This window comes from Onychomys torridus, chromosome 16, assembly GCF_903995425.1.
Source record: "Onychomys torridus chromosome 16, mOncTor1.1, whole genome shotgun sequence".
In the NCBI taxonomy this organism is placed as follows: Eukaryota; Metazoa; Chordata; class Mammalia; order Rodentia; family Cricetidae; genus Onychomys; species Onychomys torridus.
The window spans coordinates 67,343,454-67,369,969 of NC_050458.1; the positions used below are offsets into that span (position 1 = coordinate 67,343,454).

Sequence of the window (26,516 nt, forward strand, 5' to 3'; positions counted from 1 at the left end):
GAAAACAAAGATTCAAGAGAAGCGGACAGGAGAGTCAGGAAAGCGACAAAGAACCTCCACACACTAGACATCTACACGGGGCAGACTGTTCGGTACACAGGAAGTAACACCGGTTCATAACTCTGAAAACCCTCGACTGATGGAGGAAGAAAAATAGCCAAGGTCTGTGAAGGCTCCTCAGGAGCCATAAACTCAGTCATGCTTTAGTGCAAGGCTGCTAGTGGGAAGTCAAGACAAAAAAAAAAAAAAAAAAAAAAAAGATGCCGGGTGGTGGTGACTCACACCTTTAATCCCAGCACTTAATCTGGGAGGCAGAGGCAGGCAGCTAGATCTCTCTGAGTTCAAGCCCAGCCTGGTCTACAGAGTGAGTTCCAGGACAGCCAGGGCTACACAGAGAAATCCTGTCTTAAAAAAGCCATTAAAAAAAAGAAAAAAGGGAAAGAAAAGAAACATAATTTATAAACAGGAAAAAAAAAATCCCAGGAAGTAGCCATCTAAGTAAGTCCTGAGCACAAACTATGGCTGTGAGGTTCTAAAGCCAAGTGAGATCCCTGGAGATGGTGGCCTGCCCTGACCATCTGGTGACATTCACTAGCCTTGTCACCTCAGGGGCTGTTCCTAGTGAGTCCCTGGGGGTAGAGGATGAGGAAACCATTTTGTTTTTTCACTGGGTGTGGCTTGTTCAGCACTGCATATAGAGGAGGAGGGAAAACTGACATAAAGTGCGGCAGAACATGTCACAGGATGGGCTCACTAGTCTAAACTGAAGAAATAATAATGTAAGACAGAACACTTTCTCATTCCTCCATGACAATGAGTTTTGGAAGATAAAATGAAAAAGAAAGCAAGCAGTTATTCTGTACATTTAAGATGGAGGCAGAAGAGACGACTCTTGGCTTGAGCAGATGGCAGAAGGTGGCTCTGGGACAACTGGGACGGCTTTCTATTCAGAGCCATTAAAGCTGACCTATCTATCCACAGGTCTCTGGCTCTGGAAGAGACTGCAGTGTTCAGAGCCAAGCAGAGACAAGGAAGAGGAGGGCTATATTTCTTTCCCTGTATCCCACCAAATAAAGGTAGCCAATAGCCACAGTCAGCAATCTCCCAGACCAAACAGGCCATATCCTGAGCGCTCTGTTGAGTTTATACATTTTCCTCTTCTCTCTCTACTCACTCTTATACTCAAAAGCCACTCAGGACCTTGATCACAATGTTTCAGATCCCTGGAGCCTTGGACAAGCACTATATTTGCGGGGCACAGAACAACAACAACAAAATGAGTTCAAAGAAATTTCAGAACTAGAGACACCTAGTGGCTAGGCTAGGAACCTGGTGAGAGAAAGAAGGAGAGAGAAGGGAGGCTGATGTAAAGCAGTTATGGTAGGAAAGGCAGTGATGTGGACAGGGAACAAAGTGGAGAGGAAGGAGCACACGAACAACCAAATGACAATATGTAGAATTCAGCCAGTAAACTATTGTAAAATACCAAAGAACTAGTTAATCCAGTAACCCGATGGAACGAGTTTTAAATTACACTGTTCCTGTCTGCCCTGATGATTAGAACTGGAGGGTAGGGAAGGAGACAGGGAAGCCCAGTTAGATCCCAGGCTCTCTCCCTTTTCATTGCCACTAACAATAAGGCCACAAGATGAGGTTCCCAAGCCATAGTGGGGTGGTAGGAAAGACCCCATCACTAGACTAAGGAAAGTCAAGAGACAAAAGGAGGTACCCAATAGATTTGGAAATGAAAATGATTAAAACTCTCAGAGTTTTGCTTTTTTTGTTTGTTTGTTTGTTTGTGTTTGTTTTTGGTAGCAGATGGGAATAAGGACTAAAGCACAGGGAAGAGGTGGAAAATACTGCTACTTCATACAGCAAAGGTATTACATTCTCAGTAAGTGAATGTTTTCACTGCAATTAGGAAGAGGGGGAAGAGATAAATAAGCAGCTATTGGGAGACAAAGTCCTGAGTGCATGAGGTGGCTGGGGTCGAGACAGCAAGTAACATGCCATCAAATCTAGTCTCCCTCTGTCTGGCAGGAAGTGGCATGCTAGTAAGGAATAAGAAGATAACAGCCACAGCTCGATTGGGAGGAAAGGACACTGAAAAACCCCAAACCTACAAGTGCAAGGGTTAGTGTTAAGAGACAGGTACACATGCATCAGGGCCAGGGATGATTGCTCGGACCATATGGAAAGGCCTTTGGCTGTAGGTACATAAGAAACCCCACTTTTGGGGGATGATCTATGTGGCTTTGGGGCCACAAGCCCCTAGCACAGGTGTCAAGCATACATGATCATGTGGCTAAAGAGAAAAGCCCCACATCTGTCCATACTCACAACACACAATTTCTTCCTCTCCCATACTGCCACATCCAAGGCAGATAGATGGGAGGGTAAGTTGATCTCTCTCTTGGCTCAAGCGGGCGAGCTCTGGCTGGGGATCTCTCCATCATGGGAGGCATCATCTGCCCGCAGACTGTGACTGTGGGGTCATGATCACATGTGACTGTATGGGCATGCTCAGTTCTGTCCTTTGGCTGGCCATCTGAGTGAGGACCGAGGTGGCCACAGCTTCAGCTGCAGATCGAACACTAAGGCCATTGCTAGGGGCTGTTGCAGAACTGTGCTGAATCACTGGGGCTGGAGAACCCGTTGGCTCTGAGCTTTCCTTGGGACTTTCTGCCAGGAAGGAGGGCAAACAGTAGAGAGCAAGTGGTCAGAACACAGGAGAGAGGAACAGAAAGGGCCATCTTTTGTCATAATTACAAATACAAAAGAAAATGAATCTTATATTTCTTCTTGGAGAATCCTGTCCTCAAGTCATGAATGACTCAGAGAACAAGAAGACACAAGAAGCAAGAACTGAGCCAAAGCTGGACACAGCATCACATTTAATATGCTCTAATAGAGGAGGTTCTTGTGTTTTCATTCTTAGGTGGGTAAAAGCTCCTTTCTAAAGCCTGTCCTCGATCTATTACCACAGTGAAAGCCACTTGTTTCCATCAAGAAAAACTTTTAAAGGGATGTGGATTCATTGGCTACAGAAATCAACAAATCACTTTTTTCCCCTCCCCTGAGACAGGGTTTCTCTGTGTAGCCCTGGCTGGCCTGGAAATACTCTGTAGATCAGGCTGACCTCAAACTAGGAGATCTGCCAGCTTCTGCCTCCTGAGTGCTGGGATTAAAGGTGTGTACCACCACTGTGAGGAAAAGCTAAAGGTATTCTGAATTATCTAAAATTATCTTTGAATTTGTTCTGTTAATAGAAGAAAATGAATCTTTAATTTCTTTTTAAATTTTTACATTTATTTTGTGTATATACATGTTTATTATTAGTATAGTCACACATATGCCAAAGCATGTATGTGGATGTCAAAGGACAACTGTCAGGAGTCTGTCCTCTCCTTCTACCATGTGGGTCCCTGAGATCAAACTCAGATTATCAGGCTAGGCATCAAGTGCCTTTACCTTGCTGAGCCATCTCACCAGCCGCAAAAGCAATTTAAAATAGATTCCTTAATCTGCTCTCATTAATTCTCAAAGGAATTAAACCATTTCATTTTAAAAAATGTTCCTCTAGCAAGTGTTGGCACCACATCTAAGCCTGCTAAATACCAATTTACAACCAAATGATGCTATAAATAGCCAAGATTAAGTTAACAGGTAAAGTACAAAAAGTCTGCCAAAGTCTCCTATCAATTAGCTATACACTGATGATGTAAAATATTTATTATGGGCTTTGCCATTCCATCTAAAGTGGCAGTGTACATAATATCTGAGCTGCATGCAGAGGTATGGTAACTAGTCAAAGAGTTTTATTAAATGCTAGTCTCTATAGCTGACTAATCAGATATATGAAATTACAGAAAATTTCCAATTTTTTTTTTTGAGCTGAGGATCAAACCCAGGGCCTTGCGTTTGCTAGGCGTTTGCAAGCACTCTACGACTGAGCTAAATCCCTAACCCCCAATTTTTTTTTTTAAGTGACATTGTTTCTCATGTAGCTCAAGCTGGCCTCAAACTCTCAACCTTGCCTCTGCTTCCCAAGAGCTCTAATTATAGTTGTGTACCACCATGCCTGGGTTTGGTGTGTCTCTGACCTCTTGACGAATGCCTGAGTCATTGTTCAAATGGATTCAAGGGGATTCAAACACCGCTTCTTCTGTAATAAACACTTCCTTGTTACCCCTAGGAAACTGTCTTGTCTTCAGAGTTTTCAGAGCATGCATTCATTTATCCATCAGGCATTTACTGAGCATCACCCACATGTGAGGGCACTGGAGTGTACAGCAGAAGCTCTAAATCCAGGAGCCCATTCACTGGGATATCTGTCCTTATCTCATTCACAGGTTCACAGTGACTCAATGAGTCTCTGAGAGGTCAGGACAATGCCTTATCTTATGTCAACTACCTATATAATGTGGATACCACAAAGTAATAATTAAACACATCTTTGTTGTAAAATAAGTAAGTAGTTTAGTGGACTAACTACCAGCCAGAGTTACTACAGGGATTGTGTAAAAAACTACATGTTGACTGCATACAAAGAACACAGTCTTTATCCTCTTTAGCCCATGAAGAGAATCTGAAATAGTTGATCTAGGTAGACAGCCTGTGCACCCCTGATGTCTCTAGTAGAGTATCAGATCCTTCATGTTGCACTTTCATTGTCTGCAATATAAAAGCTGAAGCCCTTGTTATCACCAAGACTGAATGTGAAATGCTCCTAATAGTTCTCCATCTCATTCCAATGACATTGTCCCCATCCAGCCACACTAGCCTCTTTGTCTGTATTTGAGGCAGGTTCATCTGTATTCAGATCTGTGCTGACCTGGTATTCATGGTGAGGATCAGGTTGGCCTTGAAATTACAGTAGCGGCCTTCCCACCCCTGCCTCCTGAGTACTGGGACCACAATGCCTGACCCTTCCATCCCGTCATTCTTTGTGTTTTTGAGACAAGGTCTCTCACTGTGTAGCTCAGGATGGCCTTGACTTTATGACCCTCTTGTCTCAGCTTCCTCGGTGGTGGAATTACATTCTTATAGCACCATTTCCATCTATATTATTATTGTATTATTATTTTAAGATGCTGGGTATGGTTATGTATGCTTTAATCCCAGCACTATAGAGGCAGAGGCAGGCAGATCTCTGTGAGTTCAAGGGCAGCCTGGTCTACATAGAGTTCAAGGGCAACCAGAGATACATATACATCTATAAACCATGTATATGCTTGGTGTCTGAGGCATCCAAAAGAAGGCATCAGATCAACTGGAATTGGAGTTGCAAGCAGTTATGAGCTGCCACATTGAGTGTTGGAAACTGAACCCAGGTCTTCAGCAAGAGCAGAAAATGCTCTCACCCACTGAGCAATCTCTCTAGTCCCCAGCTATACTATTTTTTGTTTTTACATTTACTATATACCACATATTTCACTTACTTCTTTTGCTCGTCTTACCTATTAAATACAAGTTTTTCAAGGACAGGATCTAACCTAATCGGTTTGGTTCCTGTTATCCCCAGTATGTGCCTGGCACAGAACAGGAATTTAGTTATACCTGCTTAATAAAGCAATGCACCATGGAGTACATAACAATATTTAAATAAATAATTCAATAAAGATTCTTAAAATTTTTCTCAGAATACATTTCTGAAATGATAAAGACAATCAGTGAAAAAACTATTTGCTATATCCAACATTTCTAAGCATTTATTTAATCTGTACAGGAAAATCAGCAATTTTTAGTTTTTATTAATCTATAACAAACTATTCATTATAATAGTGCTAATGCTGAACATAATTCTGTGGATATCTCTGATTATAAACTGAAACCAAGATCACTATAAAGATGAAATCTGCCCTCAGTCCCTGTTCTTCAATTCCTAGGCACTGTCAGCTGCTCATCTTTTCTCCAGGCCAAGACTATCTTTGGGACCAGAGGACTTCTACCACTTTCCTGCTGTGTGTGACTTCTGGTAAATAATCTGAGCTTTCTCACTTACAAAGGGAATGGCTGCTTCATGGGAGAAAAGTGAGGATGATAGACTACTTAGATAAAACAGATCCAGGAAATACTGCTGATCCTTCTCTCCAACTATTACAGATGATTATGATAACTCTGCATTACTGTCAAAGCTTTATTTTTTTTTTTATTTGTTTATCTGAAAAGAAAATTTCATGTAGCTCAGGCTTGCCTCAAACTTTGGCTATAATCGAGGACCTTGAACTGATCTTCTTGCTTGCTAAGATTACAGAAAGGAAAATTATTTTTTTACTTATTTATTTATATTTTGGTAGGACTGATATCCCACAAAGAATGGCATTATAAGCAGCCAAGGCACTCAATTCCTGTGGTTATCAACTGACTGGTTTTGCTTAGGTTGTGAACCACTCACCTAGGTAGCCTTGAGTCTTTTTCTGTAGTGCAGTGACAGGGCAGTCTTTATGAGCTAACAGTAGCTGTTTCAACTGAGCCACCTCATTTCGTAGTAATGTGACTTCATTCTGAAGGTGGGGGGGGGGAGGAAGAAAAGAATATTAAAAATGTTCATCTTCTAGTCTTAAACTCCTAAAACATTATAGCAAACATTTGTATGGGCTTACTAGATTTTTTTGGTATCTATAGCTAACCATTTATTGTAATATTAACTTTAGAACTGTTCTTCTGTTGAGCATAATATTGTGACTATCTTAGTGTGAGGGCAGAATGTTGTCTAGATTTTCTTCCCCAAATTGGGACATGATCTGGCAAGTCTTCAGAGAGCTCAGGGCCAGGATAGTCATGAAGTCAATGACAGAAACTGTCTACAATGAAAAGTAAGGACTCATCGCAGGAAAAGAAAAATGACTGTTATATGGGATAAATCTGGCTATCCCCAAACTAATAATGTAAGGTTATCTGACCAAGAAGAAAGTGTGCTTCTGGACGCTGACAATGTCTCACTTTGTAACCTTGGCTGGCCTAGAATAACCTATGTAGACCAGGCTGGTTAGGAACTCATAGAGCTCCGCCTGCCTCTGCCTCCTTAGTGCTGGGATTAAAGGAATGAGTCACTATGCTTAGCTTTAGAAATCTCTCTCTCTTTTTCTCTCTCTAGTTTTTTTCAAGACAAGGATTCTCTTGTAGCCCTGTCTGTCCTGTCTGTAGACCAGGCTGCATGCAATGTCTACTGGAGCACTACTGTGCTAATGAACTATTATAACAGTGTTAGTGTCCACTGACCCATAAAACCTAACACACTCAGAATGTAATAATAAACAGCTGTTTAAAAAAACAAGCTAGGGGTTGGGGACTTAGCTCAGTGGTAAGAGCGCTTGCTCAGTCGCAAGTCCCTGGGTTTGGTCCTTAGCTCCAAAAAAGAAAAACAAAACAAAACAAAAAACAAACTAACAAAAAACAAAAAACCAAGGTAAACCCTTCATCTCCTTTGCTAGGTTTCCATGAAATACTGTTAAATCATTCATGTTTAAACCAACCTACAATCTCTCCAAATCTACCACAAAAATCAGAAATAAAAAAATATGTAGCCTGGGCAGTTGTTGCCTCACCCCTTTAATCCCAGCACTCGGGAGGCAGAGGCAGAGGATCTTTGTGAGCTCAAGGCCAGCCTGGTCTACACACCTAGTTCCAGAACAGCCAGGACTACACAGAGAAACCCAAACCCAAACCCAAACCAAAAACCCCACTATGCCAGGTGTGGTGTGGTGTGGTGTGGTGTGGTGTGGTGTGGTGTGGTGTGGTGTGGTGTGGTGGTGGTGGTGGTGGTGCAGCACATCCTTTAATCCTAGCACTCGGGAGGCAGAGCCAGGCAGATCTCTGTGAGTTGGAGGCCAGCTTGGGCTACATAGTGAGTTCCAGGAAAGGCTCCAAAGCTACAGAGAAACCCTGTCTCAAAAAAACAAACAAACAAACAAACAAACAAAACCAACCAACCAAACAACCCCCCCCAAAAAAAACCCAAAAATACCCCTACTATATATATGTATGAAATTGTCAAAGCATAAATATAAGGTATTCTTTTTTTTTTTTTTTTTTAAGATTTATTTATTTAGTATATAGAAGAGGGCACCAGATCTCATCATAGATGGTTGTGAGCCACCATGTGGTTGCTGGGAATTGAACTCAGGACCTCTGGAAGAACAGTCCGTGCTCTTAACCTCTGAGCCATCTCTCCAGCCCAAAGTATTCTTTTTTAAACATAGTTGACTTTGTGTGTATGTGTGTTGACATGTGCATATCACAGAGTGTATATGTGTGTGTGAGTCAGAGGACAAGCAGTGGGATCTGAAAATCAAATTCAAGTCATCAGAGCTGGTGATAAACACTTTACCACTGAGGCATCCCACTGACCCCTTCTTAAATTTATTTTATTGAATGTGTATGTGTATGTGGGTGGACATGTGTGAAGATCAAAGGACAACTTTTGGGGGTAGGCTCTCCCATTTTATTATATGGGTCCCAAGGGTAGAACTTGGGTTGTCAGGCTTGATGCAGGCCATGGTGACATTAGTTACTGAGTCATCTCACTGGCCCATAAAAGATACTTTAAAAACAAAACCAAAGAAGGGAAAATAATAAGAGAATGCTTGGACTATAATTATTCTGTTTGTGTTCAAGTTTTTTTTTTTTTTTCTTTTCTTATATTAACTAACCTAGTGTGGTGGTTTGAATAAAATTGACCCCGCAGGCCCATAGGAAATGACACCGTTAGAAGGTTGTTGGAGGAAGTCTGTCTGTGGGGGTGGGCTTTGAGGTTCAAAAGCTCAAGCCAGGCCCAGTGGCTCATTCTCTTCCTCCTGCCTGCCAATCCAGATGCAGAACTCTTGGCTCCTTCTCCAGCACCATGTCTGCCTGGGTGCTGCCAACGCTTCCCACCATGACAATAATAGACTAGATCTCTGAAACCTATAAGCCAGCCCCAATTACATACTTTCCTTTATGAGTTGCTGTGGTCATGGTGTCTCTTCACAGCAATAGAAACGCTAAGACACCTACAACAGCTGAAGTAAACACACTTTTCATTAGGTAGTCTCTAACTCCAGTCAGGTTCTACTTGTGATAGAGAACACAACATGCTGGTGCTTAACCTGGATGACTTCCTTCACCCAGATGGGTCTATGTCTCCACTCCTGCCTTCCTCCATTCTGACTGCTAAGCATCTTGTCTGAGCTATGTCCCCAGCCTCCAAATGGGTCTCTGAATGACCTGTGCTAGTGGGAGATCAGGAAGGAGACAGTTGCATTCTCAACTGCTAAGGGAAGGGTTTCAGTTCTGACTATTATGGGACTCTACAATTCCCATCACACTTCTAGATCTAACCTAATTAAATAATACCCATCCTCTGTTCTACTGCTGTACTGTTTCCAGATTCTACAATCCTAACAGTCACCCACTCACACTCAGCTGAATGTTCTGGGAAGTAAGTTCTTCTGCCTTCTTTTCCAGGGAGGACACCCACAGCTTCCGCTTTTGGCGGCATCGGGAGGCTGCAGCTCGGTTTCGCTCTAAAAAGCGCTGCCGTCGCTCATCTGGATCTTCATCTACTGTGCGCCGCCGCCGTCCCCCAGTGCTAGGGGTGGGCTGGGCTGGAGAGACCTGTTGCCCAGAAAAGAAGAATACTTTTTTCTTTTCCTTTTTCTGGTTTGTCTTTGAACAGTCTTGCTATACAGCCCAGGCAGGCACTGTATTTTGGTCTTTCTGCTTAGGCATCCAGAGTGTTGGGATTCACAGGCACCGATTTCTAACTCGTCACTTGGCAGAGCAGAGAAGTACTTGATGGGAATAATTTTTCTTTCCAAATCAAAGCTGAGTTGGGTAGATTGGTAAGGTCTGGCAGCCACATCAAGTCTCACCACTGTGTCTCCTAGCTTCCTGTCCTGCCTTTCATCTCCCAGTCCTCTCAGTACACATATAGAAAAGCCACAGTTCTTATGGGAACTGATTATTTCTGAGACAGAGATGAACGAGGACCACTTAAGAGTTTGTTTGGCTTTGTTTTCCTCTTTGGGGTCTGAGAACTGAACCTAGGGTTTGAACTGCAATGCTGCTCCTCTTCTTGTTGGCTGACGCATGGCCTTCCACGGTCCATGCTGGCCTCTGCTCACTATGGAGCCCTGGGAAACCTTGAACTCCTGCTCCTCCTGGCTCTATCCCCAAATGCTGGAACCCTTGAGGTTGCTGTCCCTCCTGTCTTACCCTAAGCAGCCTGGATTACAGCGCTGTGCCAGGAGGCCCACTTGCTCTCTCTTCTCTTTCTCTCTCCCGTCTTTCCTTTTTTAAACACAGCATCCTTTTTTGTTTTGGTTTTTTGAGACAGGGTTTCTCTGTGTAGCTCTGGCTTTCCTGGAACTCGCTCTGTAGACCAGGTTGGCCTTGAACTCACAGAGACCACCTGCTTCTTTCTCCCAAGTGCTGGGAGTAAAGATATGTTCCGGTGCCGCTGCCGCTGCCACTGCCACCGCCAACTGCCAACACCACCACTGGGTGGTCTTTTGTTTTTTAAGCTCCAAGTGAAATCCTTTGCACTAAAGCACCTTGGATTATCTTTCCATTCTATTAGTTAACATATATACAGAGATGGTATATCAATCATGCCGAAAGTAAATTCTTTTCTAAAATTAAAAGTCATACTGTTATTATCACATGTGTGTGCATCTGTGTATGTCTGTAGAGGTCAGAGCACAAGTTTGTAGAGTCAGTCCTCTCCTTTCACCTTCATGTGAGTTCAGAAGATGGAACTCAGGTTGTTAGCCTTGGTGGTAAGCATCTCTATTCACTAATCCATCCTGCTGGCTCCTAAACTAATTTTTAGTTTGAATATCTATGTTAGTATTTTTCCAATGCTAGTAATCAGCTGCATAAAGATAAGCCAGAGCTACAACAACAAGAAGAAAGGCACATGCCTTTAATCCCAGCACTCGGGAGGCAGAGGCAGGCGGATCTCTGTGAGTTTGAGACCAGCCTGGGCTACAGAGTGAGTTCTAGGACTCAGTTACATAGTGAGACCATGTTTCAAAAAACCAAAAACCAACAAAAGGAAATCTACTTTAGGCTTTACTGAATTATGTTCTCCAATAATATCAGTAATTAAGACAAGACCAAGACTGCTTGGATCCTAGTACCGAGGAGAGCCTTTCTTCAAGAAACCCAGCTGGGTTTAATCTCAGCTATCAAGAGGCTGAGGCAGGTCAGGCAGTGGATCAGCACACCTTTAATCAGCACACTTAGGAGGCAGGGCAGGTGGAGGCTGAGGGTAGCCTGGTCTACAAAGCGATTTCCAGGACATCCAGGGAAACACAGAGAAATCTTAGATATAAAAAAAGGAGAGAAGAGAACTCAGCAGTGACTGACAAGAAGCCACATTCTTTCTCCAAGAGGAAAAGTCAAACTCAGGTAAGGGTTACTGCTTTATCTCCAGGACTGGCTGGCTTTGGGGAGTGAGGGGTCAGAATGGTGGGAAGCCTTAGTTTAGCTTTTAAGAAGAAAACACAAATGAAAGCTTGTGTTGCTGGCCAAGGTTTAAGGCAGCATATGGCCATGAAATGTCTGGGCATGTGGCAGTACTGATGAAGCAGGTGGTGCCATCAGTAAAAAAGAGACTGGGCAATGAATGTAACTCTAGAAACCAATCCCAGGTCACTGTCACCTGTCCAGTGCAGACAATTATGAAAACTAAAGCTATTCTGTTCCTAAAGAATTGCATTAAAATGGAGACCTCTTTGAGAAGAGATCGGGCAACTAAACGGGACCGTCTCCTGACTTTTGGATTGGTAATGAGGTTTCCTGTGTGTTTTCTGACTTTTCATGAACTATATTTCACTACTGTAACATCATATTGTGTTAATATATTTTTATAATATGCTTTGTGTTATAAAATCTAATCAGGTAACTTTTTTTTTTGTTAAGACTAACAGATATGCAAGAGATACAGAGGCCTCCTTTGTTTAGTGCATGATATGGCTTAATACGAGTCTCCATCAGCTCAGAATCTACATTAAGCTATCATTCATATATGGGAAAAAATAGAGGCCTTCTCTACAACTGCTCTGCATAATTCATGCTGTTTGCATTTATGTCTAACACAAAGGTAGATAAAAAATAGTTTCACTACAGTCAACCTACTAAAAACATCCAAAGCAGCAGGATATCCAGAAAGTTAAATTTATTTTTCTCTTAGTTCATGCTTCTTGAAAGACAGATATAATATAAAGAATAAGGGCAACACATCTCTTCTCCCATCCAAGGGTGCAACTGACCTGTGGCTGAGCAGGGGATGGGGTATCAGGGTGCTGGATGAGGATCTGGTTCTGCTCTGGACGGGCTGTCACCATGGTGCTGGCAGTACCCACCACCATTCCACAGCCTCCATTGACTGAAGAGACTTGGTGGGTCAGAGTGGCTTTTAGTCTCTGTGTGGAAAGATTGTTTAAGGGTGAGATTCTATCAAAGATACAAAGGATGAACTTGTATTTTATTACTGACCTTATTCTTAAAATTCTCACTCTAATTCTCTCTTAACAGAGGAGCTAAAAGACAATGACAGGGAGAGAAAGTGCGCGCCTGGATGCCTGAAGTGCCTGCTTTGTCCCCTGGCTACCATCCTGAGCACAGCTGGGGATGGGGGCTTGTGGAAGTAATAGGACCCAGATGAAAGCTCTCTCTTGGAACCTGGCCCGATGCTGGTTACACAGCTATCCACCACTTGGCCAGCTCCCTGCCCACTCACCCCTCCATCTGTCACCCTGGAACTGAAATGACAAGTATTCCATTCCAAACAATCTGCGCTGTTTCTTCCTGTGCCGTGACCTATGCCAAGCTGCATGGGTGGGGACAGGAGACTTAGGATCTTTTCTTTTCCAAGCCCCACAGCAGGGTGTCTTTAGGCATGCATGCTTCAGAAGGCTCCTTTGCTCAGTTCACTTGAAAAGTCCAGACTGACACTACTTCTTTTAGAAGGCCAACATTGCTCTGGACTGGTATGTACTCACCATCTTGGCTTCGGATGGCATAGGGTGACCAGATGGAGAAATGGAGCCACTACTGTTAACTGGTGGGCCAGGTATACCAGGAATGTTGGGCACCATGGACACAGGTCTGGCCAGCTAAATCAAGAGAAGGAGACACGGTAGTACTGGTTTTCCCCAAATGAAGTGTTTTTGAGACTGGCATGTCAGGGTCTGTCTTATGTAATCTGCTCACAGGACATGCACGAACAGCCTTAGGAACTTCCCTAAGGAGTGTAACAGAGTAAAAAGTCTCATTCTTTAGTGTGGAGACATTTTCTGTGGGAAGGCTAGGGGTGTATCTTCAGGAAAGTGGTGAGCAATGCTGGAGAAACTATGCGCCAAGTGAAATCAACCAATCAGCATGTTGGCAAGATTAACTCCTTGACTAAAAGCCAATTGTCCAGATGAGTCTTTGTCTAGTGTTCCACAGTGTTGGACTGGCAGAGGATAGTGGAGAGTTTGGGCAGACTGCCATACATCACTAATACAGTCCAGGCCCACATTTCCCTGGGGGTCCTCTGGTTATGATCATTCATGTGGAAGGGAGGGATCAGTGTGCTGGCAGGTTTGGCTACCCCAACTACAAGCTTACCGAAATAACAGAAGGCATCTGTACTGGAGGCCCTGGCAGCACAGGCATGGTCTGTCCATTAGCAAGATGCATGACGAGAGGGAGGGAGCCAGTAGGAGATCTGCAGGAGACATGAAGGGAAACGTCACAATCTTGACCTTTTGCCTATCGGTCTTCCTCCTATAATTAGAAGATGTTTTAATAGTCCCTCATTAGGGAAGGTATAGAGCAACACTATAAAATCTTGACATCCTATTGAACATGAGAAAAATGGCAGTGTTGTTTTTTTTTTCCTTCCTAGGGTTTTAACAAAAGTACCTTAGAACATGTCAGAGAAGTCCTGGTCTACTTGCTTTAGCCTGCAAAGATTTGGTGTTTTTTTGGTGCTGGGATTAATAGGGCCTTGGACATGTTGAGGAAGTGCTCTACTACTGAGCCACATTTCCAGTCACACAGTCTGGCGAAAACCTTATTTCAAATTAATCGCGTTTAATGCCTGGGAGGAAACTCGATTCAGAATTTGGGAAGATTAAATAAACATCTGCTCCAGAAAATAAGTTTTTTGAAAATGTTTTATTTTTGGAAACAATCTTAATAACTAATTTTCTTGGACATGTAAAAGTAAATTCCTGGAGCCAGCTTCAGTAGCATATACCTATAATCCTAGTAATCAAGGCAGAAGCAGGATGATTGGCTACTTAGAAAGACTGTGTCTCAAAATAACAACAAATCTGAGAATAACAATAGAACAGTTTCTATTTTTATCAAAATATTTCAAAACATAGAAAGAGATTCAGAAGGGCTGGAGATGGTTCTTCATGTATTACAAAAGAGATAAGTTCAGTTTACAGCATCTACATCAGGAGTTCACAACTCCAGCTCCTAGGGATCTGACAACACCTCTGGTCTCTGAGGGGCACCTGTACTTATGTGAACATACCCAGAGGAAGTCATACACATCTACATATAATTTTAAAAGATAATTAAAAATAAATCTTTAAAAAAAAAAGCCAAGTGGTGGTACACACACTTTAATCTCAGCACCGGGAGGCTGAGGCGGTGGATCTGAGTCCAGAGCCAGGTCAGTCTACGGAGCCAGTTTCAGGACAGCCGGGCTACACAGAGACACTGTTTCCAACACCTAAGGAAACCCAGGCTCCACAGTTCTCTTACTCCCCTACTTACCCCATCTGCCTGTTAGATGGCGGAGCCTGTGTGATGACAGAGGTTGGGGAAGGAAGAGTTGGATGGAGAGGATCATAACCTAAGTGGAGAGGCAGGGAGCCAGGACGTACAATGGTGGGTGTAGGGGTAGAAATCACAACAGGTTTTGTGGCAACTTCCTAGGGAGAGGAGAAAACAAATTTCAAAATGCTTTAAGAACTGTGTATAGGGAAATACACAGTTGGTACTTTCATTGAAAGGGCATTAGTTATAAATAATCATGACCCAATTCCATCACAGTCATGTACCCATACCTCACCCACTCAGCAGCAATGATGATTTAAGATCATTTGGACAATCATTTGAAATCTTTGGAGAAATGCTATACCATATAACACATAATACATATAATCATGTAAATCCTAGGGATTTTCTACACGATAAATACTCTCATTTTAAATAGTACTGAAGTGTCCTATGACCTCCAATGAGAAAAGGAAGGTATACCGGTGGTGGGACAATCCAGTGTTTCCAATAGACTTCATTAAACAAGGTTTTGAGAAGCTTATACAGCTATCAGACCGAAATAAAACGCAATGCTTCTCACTGTTAACCAGTTAGGATCTTAGACTGTCAGTGGCCATACTGGTCTTGAAAGCATCTCTAGATAGTCTCCAGAAATTAGCTGCCTATAGAAAGGGGAGGGAGGGAGATGGCTAATGTTTATGGAGAAGGTAGCTTTGAGACTTAAGTCAAACTTGAAGACAAGCAACACAATGTATAGATATTCTGTATGGTGGAGCACACCTGTAATCACAGTAGAGGCAGAGACAGGCAGATCTCTGAGTTTGAGGCCAGCCTGGTCTACAGAGTGAGTTCCAGGACAGCCAGGGTTACAGAGAAACTAAACCAAACCAAAACAAAATGAGTCGGTGTAGTGGAGGACGCCTGTATTGCAGCACTTGGAAAGCTGAGGCAGGAGTATTATTGTGAGTTGAAGTGCAGCCTAGGCTACATTATGAGACTATCTAAAAAAAAAAAGTTTAAAACAACAACCAAAAGTAAATACTCTAACAAATAATCCCCTTAAGTTATTTCCCTCTGGGAGGATTTTTTCCCTAATAGTTTAATGTCTTGTGCTGGATACTTTTATGTCAACTTGACACAAGCTATAGTTATTTGAAAAGAGGGAATGCCTCCCTAAGATCTGGCTATAGGCAAGCCTGTACAGCATTTTTTAAAATTAGTGATTGATGGGGGAGGGTCCATCCCATTGTGGGTGGGGCCATCCCTAGGCTGGTGGTCCTGGGTTCTACAAGAAAGCAGGCTGAGTAAGTCATGAGGAGCAAGCAAGTAAGCTGCACCCTCCATGGCCTCTGCATCAGCTCCTGCCTCCAGGTTCCTGCCCTGAGTGAGTTCCTGTCTTGACTTCCTTTGATGATGAACTGTGATACAGAGTACAAGCCAAACAAACCCTTTCCTCCCTAAGTTGCTTTGGTTATGGTGCTTCCTCACAGCATTAGTGACCCTAACTAAAAGACATGTGTAATTAATGAATTACATGATTTTATCTTTTTCTACTAAAAAATACATTTTTAAATTTATTTGTGATTGGAGGCCTGTGGAAACCAGAGGACAACTTACAGAAGTCAGTTCTTTCCTTCCATCATGCAGGTCCTGGGGCTCAAACTCAGGCTGTTAGAAGATACCTTTACCTGCTGAGCCATCTTGCTGGCCTTTTTATTTTTTTCTTTGAGACAAGCTCTTATGCAGCCCAGTTCAGGCTGGCTTTGAACTCACCAAATAACCAAGAATAACCCAGAACTCCTGATCTTTCTGTCTCCACCTCCCAAGTGTTGGGATGTTAGGTGTGTACCACCATGCCTAGTGTCTCTTTTTTAATTTTCTTTCTTTCTTTTTAAAAATCAAAAATGCAGGGTCTTACTATGTAGTCCTGACTCAGAATTCACTATACAAAACAGGCTGGCCTTAAAGTCACAGAGATCCACCTACCTTTGACCCCCAAGTGCTGTAATAAAAAGCATGTGCCACCATACCTGACTCCTTTTTTACTTACTGAAGTACAACTACTCTAAAGTAATTACAATGAAATTACTTTTGCACAAGCAAAATGAGGATGGAGACCATTTCCAGCCCCCAAGAAGATGTCCCTGTGTCTTTTCCTAATTCACACTCTTCCATTATGAGAGGTGCTCACTATTCTATTTATCCTCTTGCTCTTTTTGTCTCCTTTGTGGGATCTGCTTTGTGATAGCATCTTGTTGTGTTCCCCAGGCTGGTCTCAAATTCCTGAGGCTCAAGTAATCCTCCCATCTCACCCTTGTTAGCAATTGGCACTGTAGGTATACACCACCACACTATTCTGAGATCTTCCATCAAATAATTTTACATCTTCTTGGACCTCCTGTAAATGGAACCATGCACTATGTACTTTTGTGTCTTTTTTGTTATTCGATGTTTGTGAAATTTATGCATATTGCTATGTATTCCTTCCAACCATCTATCTACCCACCTTTCCTTCATTCCTCTCCACTCCACCCCTCTCTCCTCTTTTTTTTTTTTTTTTTTTTTATTGTTTTTCGAGACAGGGTTTCTCTGTGAAGCTTTGGAGCCTGTCCTGGAACTCACTCTGTAGACCAGGCTGGCCTCAAACTCATAGAAATCCACCTGCCTCTGCCTCCTGAGTCCTGGGACTAAAGGCATGCACCACCACTGCCTGGCTCCTCTTTCTTTTTGTGGTACTCAGGATTGAGCCCACAGCCTTACACAAGATAGGCAGATGCTCTACCACTAAATTTCATCCTCAGCCTAGTTCATCCAATGCCACATATATCATATTCCACTTTAGAAATATATCACTATTTGTTTGTTACTGGGATAGAACCCAGGCCATTATGAACACTAAGCAAGTGCCATCCCTGAGCTACACCATCAGCCTCTCACATACTTGGAATGATACTTGGAATGTTTTCATCTCCCTTCTAATCTTAGTATGTACTGTGGAATATTCCTTTACACTGTGTAAATATGTGTCACTGTGATTGGTTTAATTGGTTTAAGCTGACTGGCCAATAGCTGGACAGGATAAGTTTAGGCAGGAGAGCCAGACTAGAAGAATTCTGGGATGAAGAAGGGTGGAGTCAGGGGAGTCGCCAGAGATGCAGAGAGAGAAACAAGATGGGCATGCCACACTGAAAAAAGGCACCAAGCATGTGGCAAAGCATAGATAAGAAATATCGGTTAACATAAATGTAAGAGCTAGCTAGTAACAAGCTTGAGCTATTGTCTGAACATTTGTAATTAAGTCTCCGTGTTGGTTATTTGGGAAGCAGTAGGGCAGAAACTTCTACCTACAAGTATGTATGTGGTCTATGTATGTTTGCGGGTGAATGTGGGCATGTGGAGGTCAGGGGACAACTACTGGGTTTGGTCCTCTCCTTCATTCTTATTTTGAGACAGAGGCTCTTCTTTTGCCACTGTAAACACCAGGCTAGGTAGCTTCCCAGGGTCTTTTTCTATCTGTCTGTACCTGCCATCTCATAGCAGGAGCACTGGAATTATAGGCACATACTACTGTACCTGGGTAGTATGTTTACCTGCATTTTCTGGATTCGAACTTGAGTTCACATGCTTGTATAACAAGCACTTTTACCTACTAAGCTATCTCTCCAGCTCCCAGACACTTCTTTAAAAAAAATGAATAAAACTAAACTCTCTTCAATTTAGAGTTGGAAGTACGATTGATGGATGACTGAATAGGTGTAATTTATTTACATTGCTTAAATATTTAAGATTCTTTTCAAACTATGTATAGAAATACACATCCATCATTCCAGCACTTTGGAGACTAGGGCAGGAGGGCTAAGTTCAAGTCCAGCCTGGGCTACGTCAATGAGATGCTGTTAAAAAAATGTGAGGGGGAGAGAAGAAGTGAAAGGAGGAGAAGAAAAGAATGTTCATTCTTCTGAATCCAATCAATCCTTCTCATACCATTTATGGATCAAAACTAACATTTGGGATGACTTCTGGGAGATAATTTTACCTTCTCCTTCAGTGGTGGGGAACAGGGGCTAGAGGCAGGACTGTCAGGGGGCGATGAGTCTACCTCCACTGGCTCCTCTTCCTTGATTTTGATGTCTGGTGTAGAAGGCAGAGACATGTCAAGAGGCCCAGCAGCACCCTGTTGGGAAAACAGTAAATGGAATTCAGTTTCATGATGCTTGTGAGGAGGTACGGGCATTTGCCTCACCGAGTTCAGCTCTTGGTCAAAGCACTGAACTGAAAATGCCAAAGAAATATGGACTCAGGCTGTATGTAGACTCTAGCCAAGTCACAAAGTGAAGAGATCAGACGCAAGCAAGTACTTATAATGCCTAAAAACATGTAAAATAAGTGCCACTTAAATCCATGCAAATATTACATTTATAATATTTTTCTCCAGCAAAGTATAAAGACTCCTGAATCAATTACCTATCAATTCCCAACCAGCTTTGCTGGTCATTAGAAAGCTGTGAACAGTATCTCTGCCAATCAGAATGCCTTGGTTAACCAGTTACCAAAAGCAACAGAAGACAAACTAGCTATTAAACTACTGCAAACCAGATAGAAAAGATCTTTTCTGGGGGAACCTGCCATGCTAGCCGGTGATCACAATCTGTTTAGGGCCGGAGGCTAGAAACTTCAGGCATACAGGGTTTGGGGATAACCAAGAAGGAAAGGCTGGTCATCTCATCAAAGAAAAAAATTTGAACTTGGTCTTAGAGGTAGTACTAGAGAAACCAGAAAGTAAAGAACTTTCTTGGCAGAGGTACAACTACCTGACTTAACTGGAGCTATAAACGGCTTTGCAGGGAATGTGTACCATCTTCGATAACAACCCTGACATTGTACCATGACAGAAAAGTTAGCCTTGCAGTTCAGTTTCATGTCAAAGCAGAGTCTTTGTTCTCTTCTTCCTGTATCCTAGGCTTCTTGGTGAAAGGGGAGTTTGTTCCTACCCCTTCCTTTCCCAGCCCCAGACATGGTCTCAACTATGTAGCTTAGGCTAGCCTTGAACTTATGATCTTTCCACCTCCATCTCCCAAGTGCTAGAATGACAGGTGTGCACCATCACTACCTTAACCTCTGGAAGCCTCAGGAGCAAACTAATTCAGTGTATTGTATACAGTATTCTGTTTGTATGTATGTCTGCACATCAGAAAAGGGCACCAGATCTCATTACAGATGGTTGTGAGCCACCATGTGGTTGCTGGGAATTGAACTCAGGACCTCTGGAAGAGCAGCCAGTGCTCTTAACCTCTGAGTCATCTCTCCAGCCCCCTCAGTGTATTGTAATAAAGAGGTAGCAATGGTTCTGCTCCACATCATAAGAGTGAGAAACATCAAAGGATTTTATTTCTGCTGCACTTTTTCTACATTGCTAAATGTCAGAGCCAATTTAGCTCATTCTGAGACACAATGATGGGAAGGGAAGCTGCTAAGAAAAAAAAAAAAACCTTTCCTTTAGAATTCCCAAGAGGCATCTCCTATAAAAATTGTGGTTTGGGCAAGTTTCAGGATCATTAAATACCCCTGGAGATAATACTCCACTACATCTGTGCTTCTCATCAAGGGGAGGTAAAGACCACCCCTGGACAGACAGAGATAAACACCAAAGGACACTAAAGAAAGTGTCAAGTGAGCTGAAAATGTCAGCAGGAAAGATAAGGCAATGAAGTAAGAAAACTTTAAAAATTTTAAATTCTATTTCTTTCTTCATCTTATTTACTTACTGTGTGAACATGTCTGTGATCAAGTGTGTGCTACGGTGTGCCTGTGAAAGTTGTAGGACACTTTTGAGAGCCAGTTCCCTCCTTCCTTTCTTATTTTCTGTATATGTATGTTTTGCTTGCATGCATGTTTGTGCACCACTTGTGTGCCTGGTGCCCAAGGAGGCCAGAAGAGGGTGTTGGATCCCCTGGAACTGGAGTTACAGATGGTTTTAAGCCACCAGGTGGGTGCTGGGAATCAAATCCAGCAGCAAGTGCTTTTACCTGCTAAGCCATCTCTCTAGTTCCAGTTACCCCCTTTCACTGTGTGGGTCCTAAGACCAAACTCAGATAATTGGTTTGGTGGTGTGTGGTGGTATTGTGTTCCCCAATATATTGTGCACCCTAATAAATTTATCTGGGGTCAGAGAACGGAACAGCCACTAGACAGACATAGAGGCCAGAAAATGGTAGCATTCACACCTTTAATCCTAGCATTCTAGAGACAGAAATCCCTCTGGATCTCTGTGAGTTCAAAGCCACACTGGAAACAGCCAGGCATGGTGACACATGCCTTTAATCCCAAGAAGTGAGCCTTTAATCTCAGGAAGTGATGGCAAAAACATTAAGATATATAAGGCGTGAAGACCAGAAACTAGAAGCATTTGGCTGGTTAAGCTTTTAGGCTTTGGAGCAGCAGTTCAGCTGAGATTCATTCGGGATGAGGACTGAGAGGCTTCCAGTCTGAGGAAACAGGATCAGCTGAGGAATTGGCGAGGTGAGGTAGCTGTGGCCTGTTCTGTCTCTCTGATCTTCCAGAATTCACCCCAATAACTGGCCTCAGGTTTGATTTTATTAATAAGACTCTTTAATATTCCTGCTACAGTGCTGACTGCTTTATCTACATCTTGCCAACCCAGGGAAGTTATTTTTCCTGAATATGCCTATTGAGTTCGATATGCCAGGTATGGTGTATAAATGTAATCCCAGCACTTGGAAGGCTGACATACAAAGACCAGGAGTTGAGACAGGGTTTTTCTCTGTGTAGCCTTGGCTGTCCTGGAACTTGCTCTGTAGACCAGGCTGTCCTCAAAAATCACAGAGATCCGCCTGCCTCTGCCTCTTGAGTGCTGGAATTAAAAGCCAGGGCCACCACTGCTCAGCTTGAAACAGAGTTATACTATGTAGCCTAGAACTCCTTATGCAGCCAAATTTAAGATATTCCTGCCTCAGCTTGCTAAGTGCTGGGTTACAACTGTATAAAACCATTCCTGGCATGTAATCCCTCCTTTATAAAAAAACAACAACAACTCTGAAGTCTTTTAAGACTGTACTTTTGTTCATATTAAATCTCTATTCTGAGCAAAACTTTCTCAATTTCTTGAAATGTTACCAAAGTGACCTAACTTCTTTCATCATCCTGACTGATCTTCTTTGCAAGGTAATAAGAACAACCTTATTTTGAGACAGTCTCAAACTTTGTGGTGATCCTCCTGCCTCAGCCTCTTACGTGTGGCAAATATAGATGTGTGCCATCACATTCAGCTAAAAACATTTTTCTTTAATGCACTAGATCAATGGTTCTCAACCTGTGGATCGTCTGGGGATTGACCAACCCTTTCACAGGAGTTGCATATCAGATATCCTGCATACCAGATATTTACATTACATTTCATAAGAGTAGCAAAATTATAGTTACGAAGTAGCAATGGAAATAATTTTATGGTTGGGGGTCACCACAACACAAGGAACTGTACTAAAGGGACACAGCATTAGGAAGGTTGAGAACCACTGCCCTAGGTATTATCAAGTATCACTAGGAAGCTACTTGAATGCAAAACCACACATAGGGAAACAAAAAAGAGAGGAAATTCAACACATTAGTTGGCTGAAAAACTGAATAAAAATAACACAAGTGAGTCTTTAATCCCAGCACTCAGGAGGCAGAGGCAGGTAGATGTCTATGAATTTGAGGCCAGCCAGGGCTACACAGCAATGAGACCCCTGTCTCAAAAAAGGTGAATGAATGAATGAATAAAAAACTTGTTTTCTTATACTGGGGTGGGGGTGCTCTTGCATGTGTTAGCACTATACCACTGAGCTATATCTCTAGCCACCCCCAAAGATAATTGGCAAAAAAAAAAAAAAAATTACCTAATAAAATCTGAGTAACTCATACTTTTGTTTGGTTGTTTGAGTCAGTGTCTCTGTAGTTTAAGCTGACCTGTAACTTACTATATAGCATGGTCTGACTGAATCTTTTGTAATCCTCTGCCTCAACCTCCCAATTCATATTCTTCAAAACTTTTGTTATTATTTATGTGTACAATATGTATATATTCATTCTACAGGAGGCCAGAAGTGTGTGCCAGATCTGGAGTGGTTGTGAGCTGCCAGCATGGGTGTTGGGAACTGAATTTGGGTCCTCTGTAAGAGCAACAAGCACTTTTAACCACTGAGCCATCTCTCTAGCCCTGTCATATTCTTTTAACATCTTCCACATATTTATAAGGGAAACAACAGATTACCAAGGGGACTGTCAGGAAAGTAATTATGATCTGAGTTAACACCCCAGCACCCATAACTGATGGTAGATGTTAGCATCTCCCTGATGCTAGGTCTCGATAAAATGAAGCAAGGGGGTCACCATGAGCTTGAGGGTTACAAAGAGACTTAGAGGCTATCCCCAATTACATGGTGAGACATGTCTTACCTTTGCCCCTAAAAGACCTGGATAAGTGGCTAGGCTTACCAAGTACTGTCTAATTTTATAGAATTAATTCCATGATTTGGGATTTTTAACCAGTCAAGCAAATTATCTCAAGGCACAACAAAAATAGCCTAAGTCTAACCACTACCAGTATTTTTTTTTTTAGTCACACTTACCTTTTTTTCATCTTCATCTGCAGCTTTCTTAAATTCATGTTCAAAGGAACTAGCTAGTTCATTGAAGAGCCCCACCTCCTCACAGTTCTTCAGGAATCTAGTCGGAGTAGGCGTTTGATCTGTAGACATAAAAAGAAAAGGAAAATGTGTTTTAGTTTTAATCTAGGATTAAAACAAACGAGAGTGCACAGGGATTGTATTTTTGTTCTTCTGTTTGGAGGTGAAGAGTCTATGTTGGGGTAAATGGGCTTTTTTTGGAGTTTTAGTGGATGGATGGTAGTGCTAAGCTACCAGAGGGTGTCTGTGTTGTGTTGTCTCAGGGCCGGCTGGGGAAAGACAGGACGATGTTCTGTGTGATTAGCAACATGCCCACCTTCTCTTAACGCTGGATTTTCATCTTTTACCCCCATGAAAACACAACCCCAGTAAAACAAACCACTCATGAAAGTAAAGACTCACGAAACCTCTAGATTTGAAAATTAAAGTTAAGCACGGTTTCTCTTCTAAACACACACCCTGCCAGGTCTGCAGTGAGTATATAGAATCAGATGGGTGTTAAAATCTGACAGAGAGAACAAAGTGAGGATCAGACTGCTGAGTTTGCTCACTAAAGCTACCTAATAAGGAATGGTGTCTGCCTTTCACTGAGGTCTGTTCCTTTTTGAAGCCATTCTAAGCAAATCTAGGGACTAGGGAGCAAGACAGTAATATCATGAGTTACAAAAGGAAATTACAAACAATACAGCTTATTTCATAGAGACACAGGCCCAGAGCAAATTCCGGAAACCAGGCTATTTGGTTTAGATTTGCTGGTCAAAATATCCCCACAGGGGCTGTGCAAAACTTTTTCTCAACACACTGCCTCTGCTTTTTCTTTTCTTTTTTTGGAGAAAAGCCCAGGTTATCCTGGAATTTACAGTCTTCTTGCCACAAAGACTGGCTTCACTGCTCTTAAGGAGGTAAAACTTCTTCATAAACTACAGGAACTTTTCTAGTAACTTAAAACTTCAGATCTTAGCTTGTCCCTCTCTCCTCTGCTATGATAAAGTTGAGCCTTGTTTCCTGGGCTCCTAATTCGATTACGATGATTTTCTTTGATGTGCTCATCACCTCAAGGATTCATCTATTCCAAACAACTAGACTGACTGATGAAATAATGTTTCAGTTATATTTTAAGGAAAGACCTAGGGGTTAAAATTGTTCCTTTTAGCACGATTAATTGGAAATAGTCCAGTGTGATTTTCCACGGAAACTTTTTTCTTTTTAAAAACTTAAATAAGGGGTTGCGGATTTAGCTCAGTGGTAGAGCAAGGCCCGGAGTTCGATCCTCAGCTCAAAAAAAAAAAAAAAACTTAAATAAATAAATAAAATCTCTTCTGAATCAGAGTGTCTAGAAAAATTACCACTACCACCTAAAAATAGTTTTAAAAGGTTCTTTGGCCACTTTCCACATTTGAGTGAGGAGAGGTGGCATCATCCTCAGTAAGGGCACACACATATAGCACAGCTCATGGGAACACAAGGGGCAACCCGAGGCAGAGTGCTGACAGAAGAAGAGCTCTGACACGTCTGGTTGAGTCACACAAATGTCACTTATATCCTGCTGCCCAGGCTCATTTCTTGGCTTAATTTTAAAATCTCTCCTGGCTGGGTGGTGGTGGTGCACACCTTTAATTCCAGCACTTGGGAGGCAGAGACAGGTGAATCTCTGTGAGTTTGGTCTACATAGCGCGTTCCAGGACAGCCAAAGCTACATAGAGAAACCCTGTCTTGAAAAATAAAAAAACAAACAACAACAACAACAAAAAAAAAAAAAAAAAAAAAGAAAGAAAGAAAGAAAGAAAGAAATCTCCTGTGCACTAAATCTGATTCCTCATCTTCCAGGTGGCTTCTAACCTTCAACTACTTCTGGTTCCTAAACAATCTAAAAATATATAAACAAACCTAGTCTGTTCTGATGATTCCTAAGTGTTTACTGAACACTTCTGTATGTTTTAGTGTTACACCCATAAACTTGGATGCATATTTGGAGGAGATAAGGGTATAGGCCAAACATAAGACATGGATCTTTCTATAGGGAATTAAAAGAATGCTTCTTAGTTAAGGAAACAAAACTAATATATGTAGCTAGCACTACACTGCTAAAGTAAGTGCTATTTCAGATGCAGAATGAAATTATTATAAAAACAAGTACACATTAAGTACTAGGGTTGTTAGGAAAGATTTCAAGCAAGACTTGAGATAAGCCTTGGAAAATGGTTTTGGAACTATAGAGGGAAGAGAAATTTTAAGAGCTAATAATGCTGGTGAAGGCATAGGGAAAGTCAAGAAGTGGTCATCACACATGATTAGGAGGAAACAATATGTTTAGGTGTAAAGATCGTCTTTTTTTTTTTTTTTTTCTTCGAGACAGGGTTTCTCTATGTAACTCTGAGCCTGTCCTAGAACTCACTCTGTAGACCAGGCTGACCTCAAATTAACAGAGATCTGCTTGCCCCTGCCTCCTGAGTGCTGGGATTAAAGCTGTGTGCCATCACCATCTGGCTCAAGACCGTCATTTTATGCATATAAAATTGGGTAAGTATACCAGGTGGTGGTGGTGCATGCCTTTGATGATCCCAGCACTCGGGAGGTAGAGACAGGCGGATTTTTGTGAGTTCGAGGACAGCCTGGTCTACCGAGAGAGATCCAGGAAAGGTACAAAGCTACACAGAGAAACCGTGTCTCAAGGAAAAAAAAAAAAAAAGGGTAAGAACCATGGGGCTAGATTATGGAAATACTGAAAAGCCAGGTATAAGTTAACCTTAAAGAGAAAGCATAATGAGAGAGTGTGACCATAAGAACAGAATGTAAAGATTAGCTTTTTAAAAACTTGCCAGATGGAGAAGAATGAGACCATTAAGGCCAGTGAGGCAACATCAAAGGAATACAAGCATAATGGGATTGGTGTCAGGAAGAGGACTACTGTGGAGTGTATGCTGCCCAAATATCTATGCGTAAACTACTGGGTCTCAAGTCCTTGGTGGTATGGGACCCGTAAGAGATAGAACCCAATGGGAAACTTTAGGTCATTAGGAGCATTCCCTTGAAGGGAACTGTGGGCTTCTGTTCTCTTTTGTT

At 42.2% G+C, this 26,516-nt stretch overlaps 1 protein-coding gene across 11 annotated transcripts in view; it reads right to left on the reverse strand.

Annotated features, from left to right (window-relative positions):
- Positions 1-436: 436 nt before the first annotated feature.
- LOC118596894 (cyclic AMP-dependent transcription factor ATF-7) overlaps positions 437-26,516 on the reverse strand; it is a 100,394-nt gene continuing 74,314 nt past the window's right edge. For 10 of the 11 annotated variants that reach the window (XM_036207920.1, XM_036207913.1, XM_036207914.1 and 7 more), the window contains 9 exons: positions 23,397-23,515; positions 18,806-18,943; positions 14,764-14,921; positions 13,600-13,699; positions 12,990-13,103; positions 12,258-12,410; positions 9,400-9,597; positions 6,398-6,506; positions 437-2,682 (listed from right to left, as the gene is read on the reverse strand). In XM_036207920.1, the coding sequence (XP_036063813.1) occupies positions 2,465-2,682; positions 6,398-6,506; positions 9,400-9,597; positions 12,258-12,410; positions 12,990-13,103; positions 13,600-13,699; positions 14,764-14,921; positions 18,806-18,943; positions 23,397-23,515 (1,307 nt within the window). In that variant the 3' untranslated portion in view covers positions 437-2,464. Of the gene's footprint in view, positions 2,683-6,397; positions 6,507-9,399; positions 9,598-12,257; positions 12,411-12,989; positions 13,104-13,599; positions 13,700-14,763; positions 14,922-18,805; positions 18,944-23,357; positions 23,516-26,516 lie in introns of those variants that run through there. The other variant, XM_036207923.1, reaches the window with a different exon arrangement.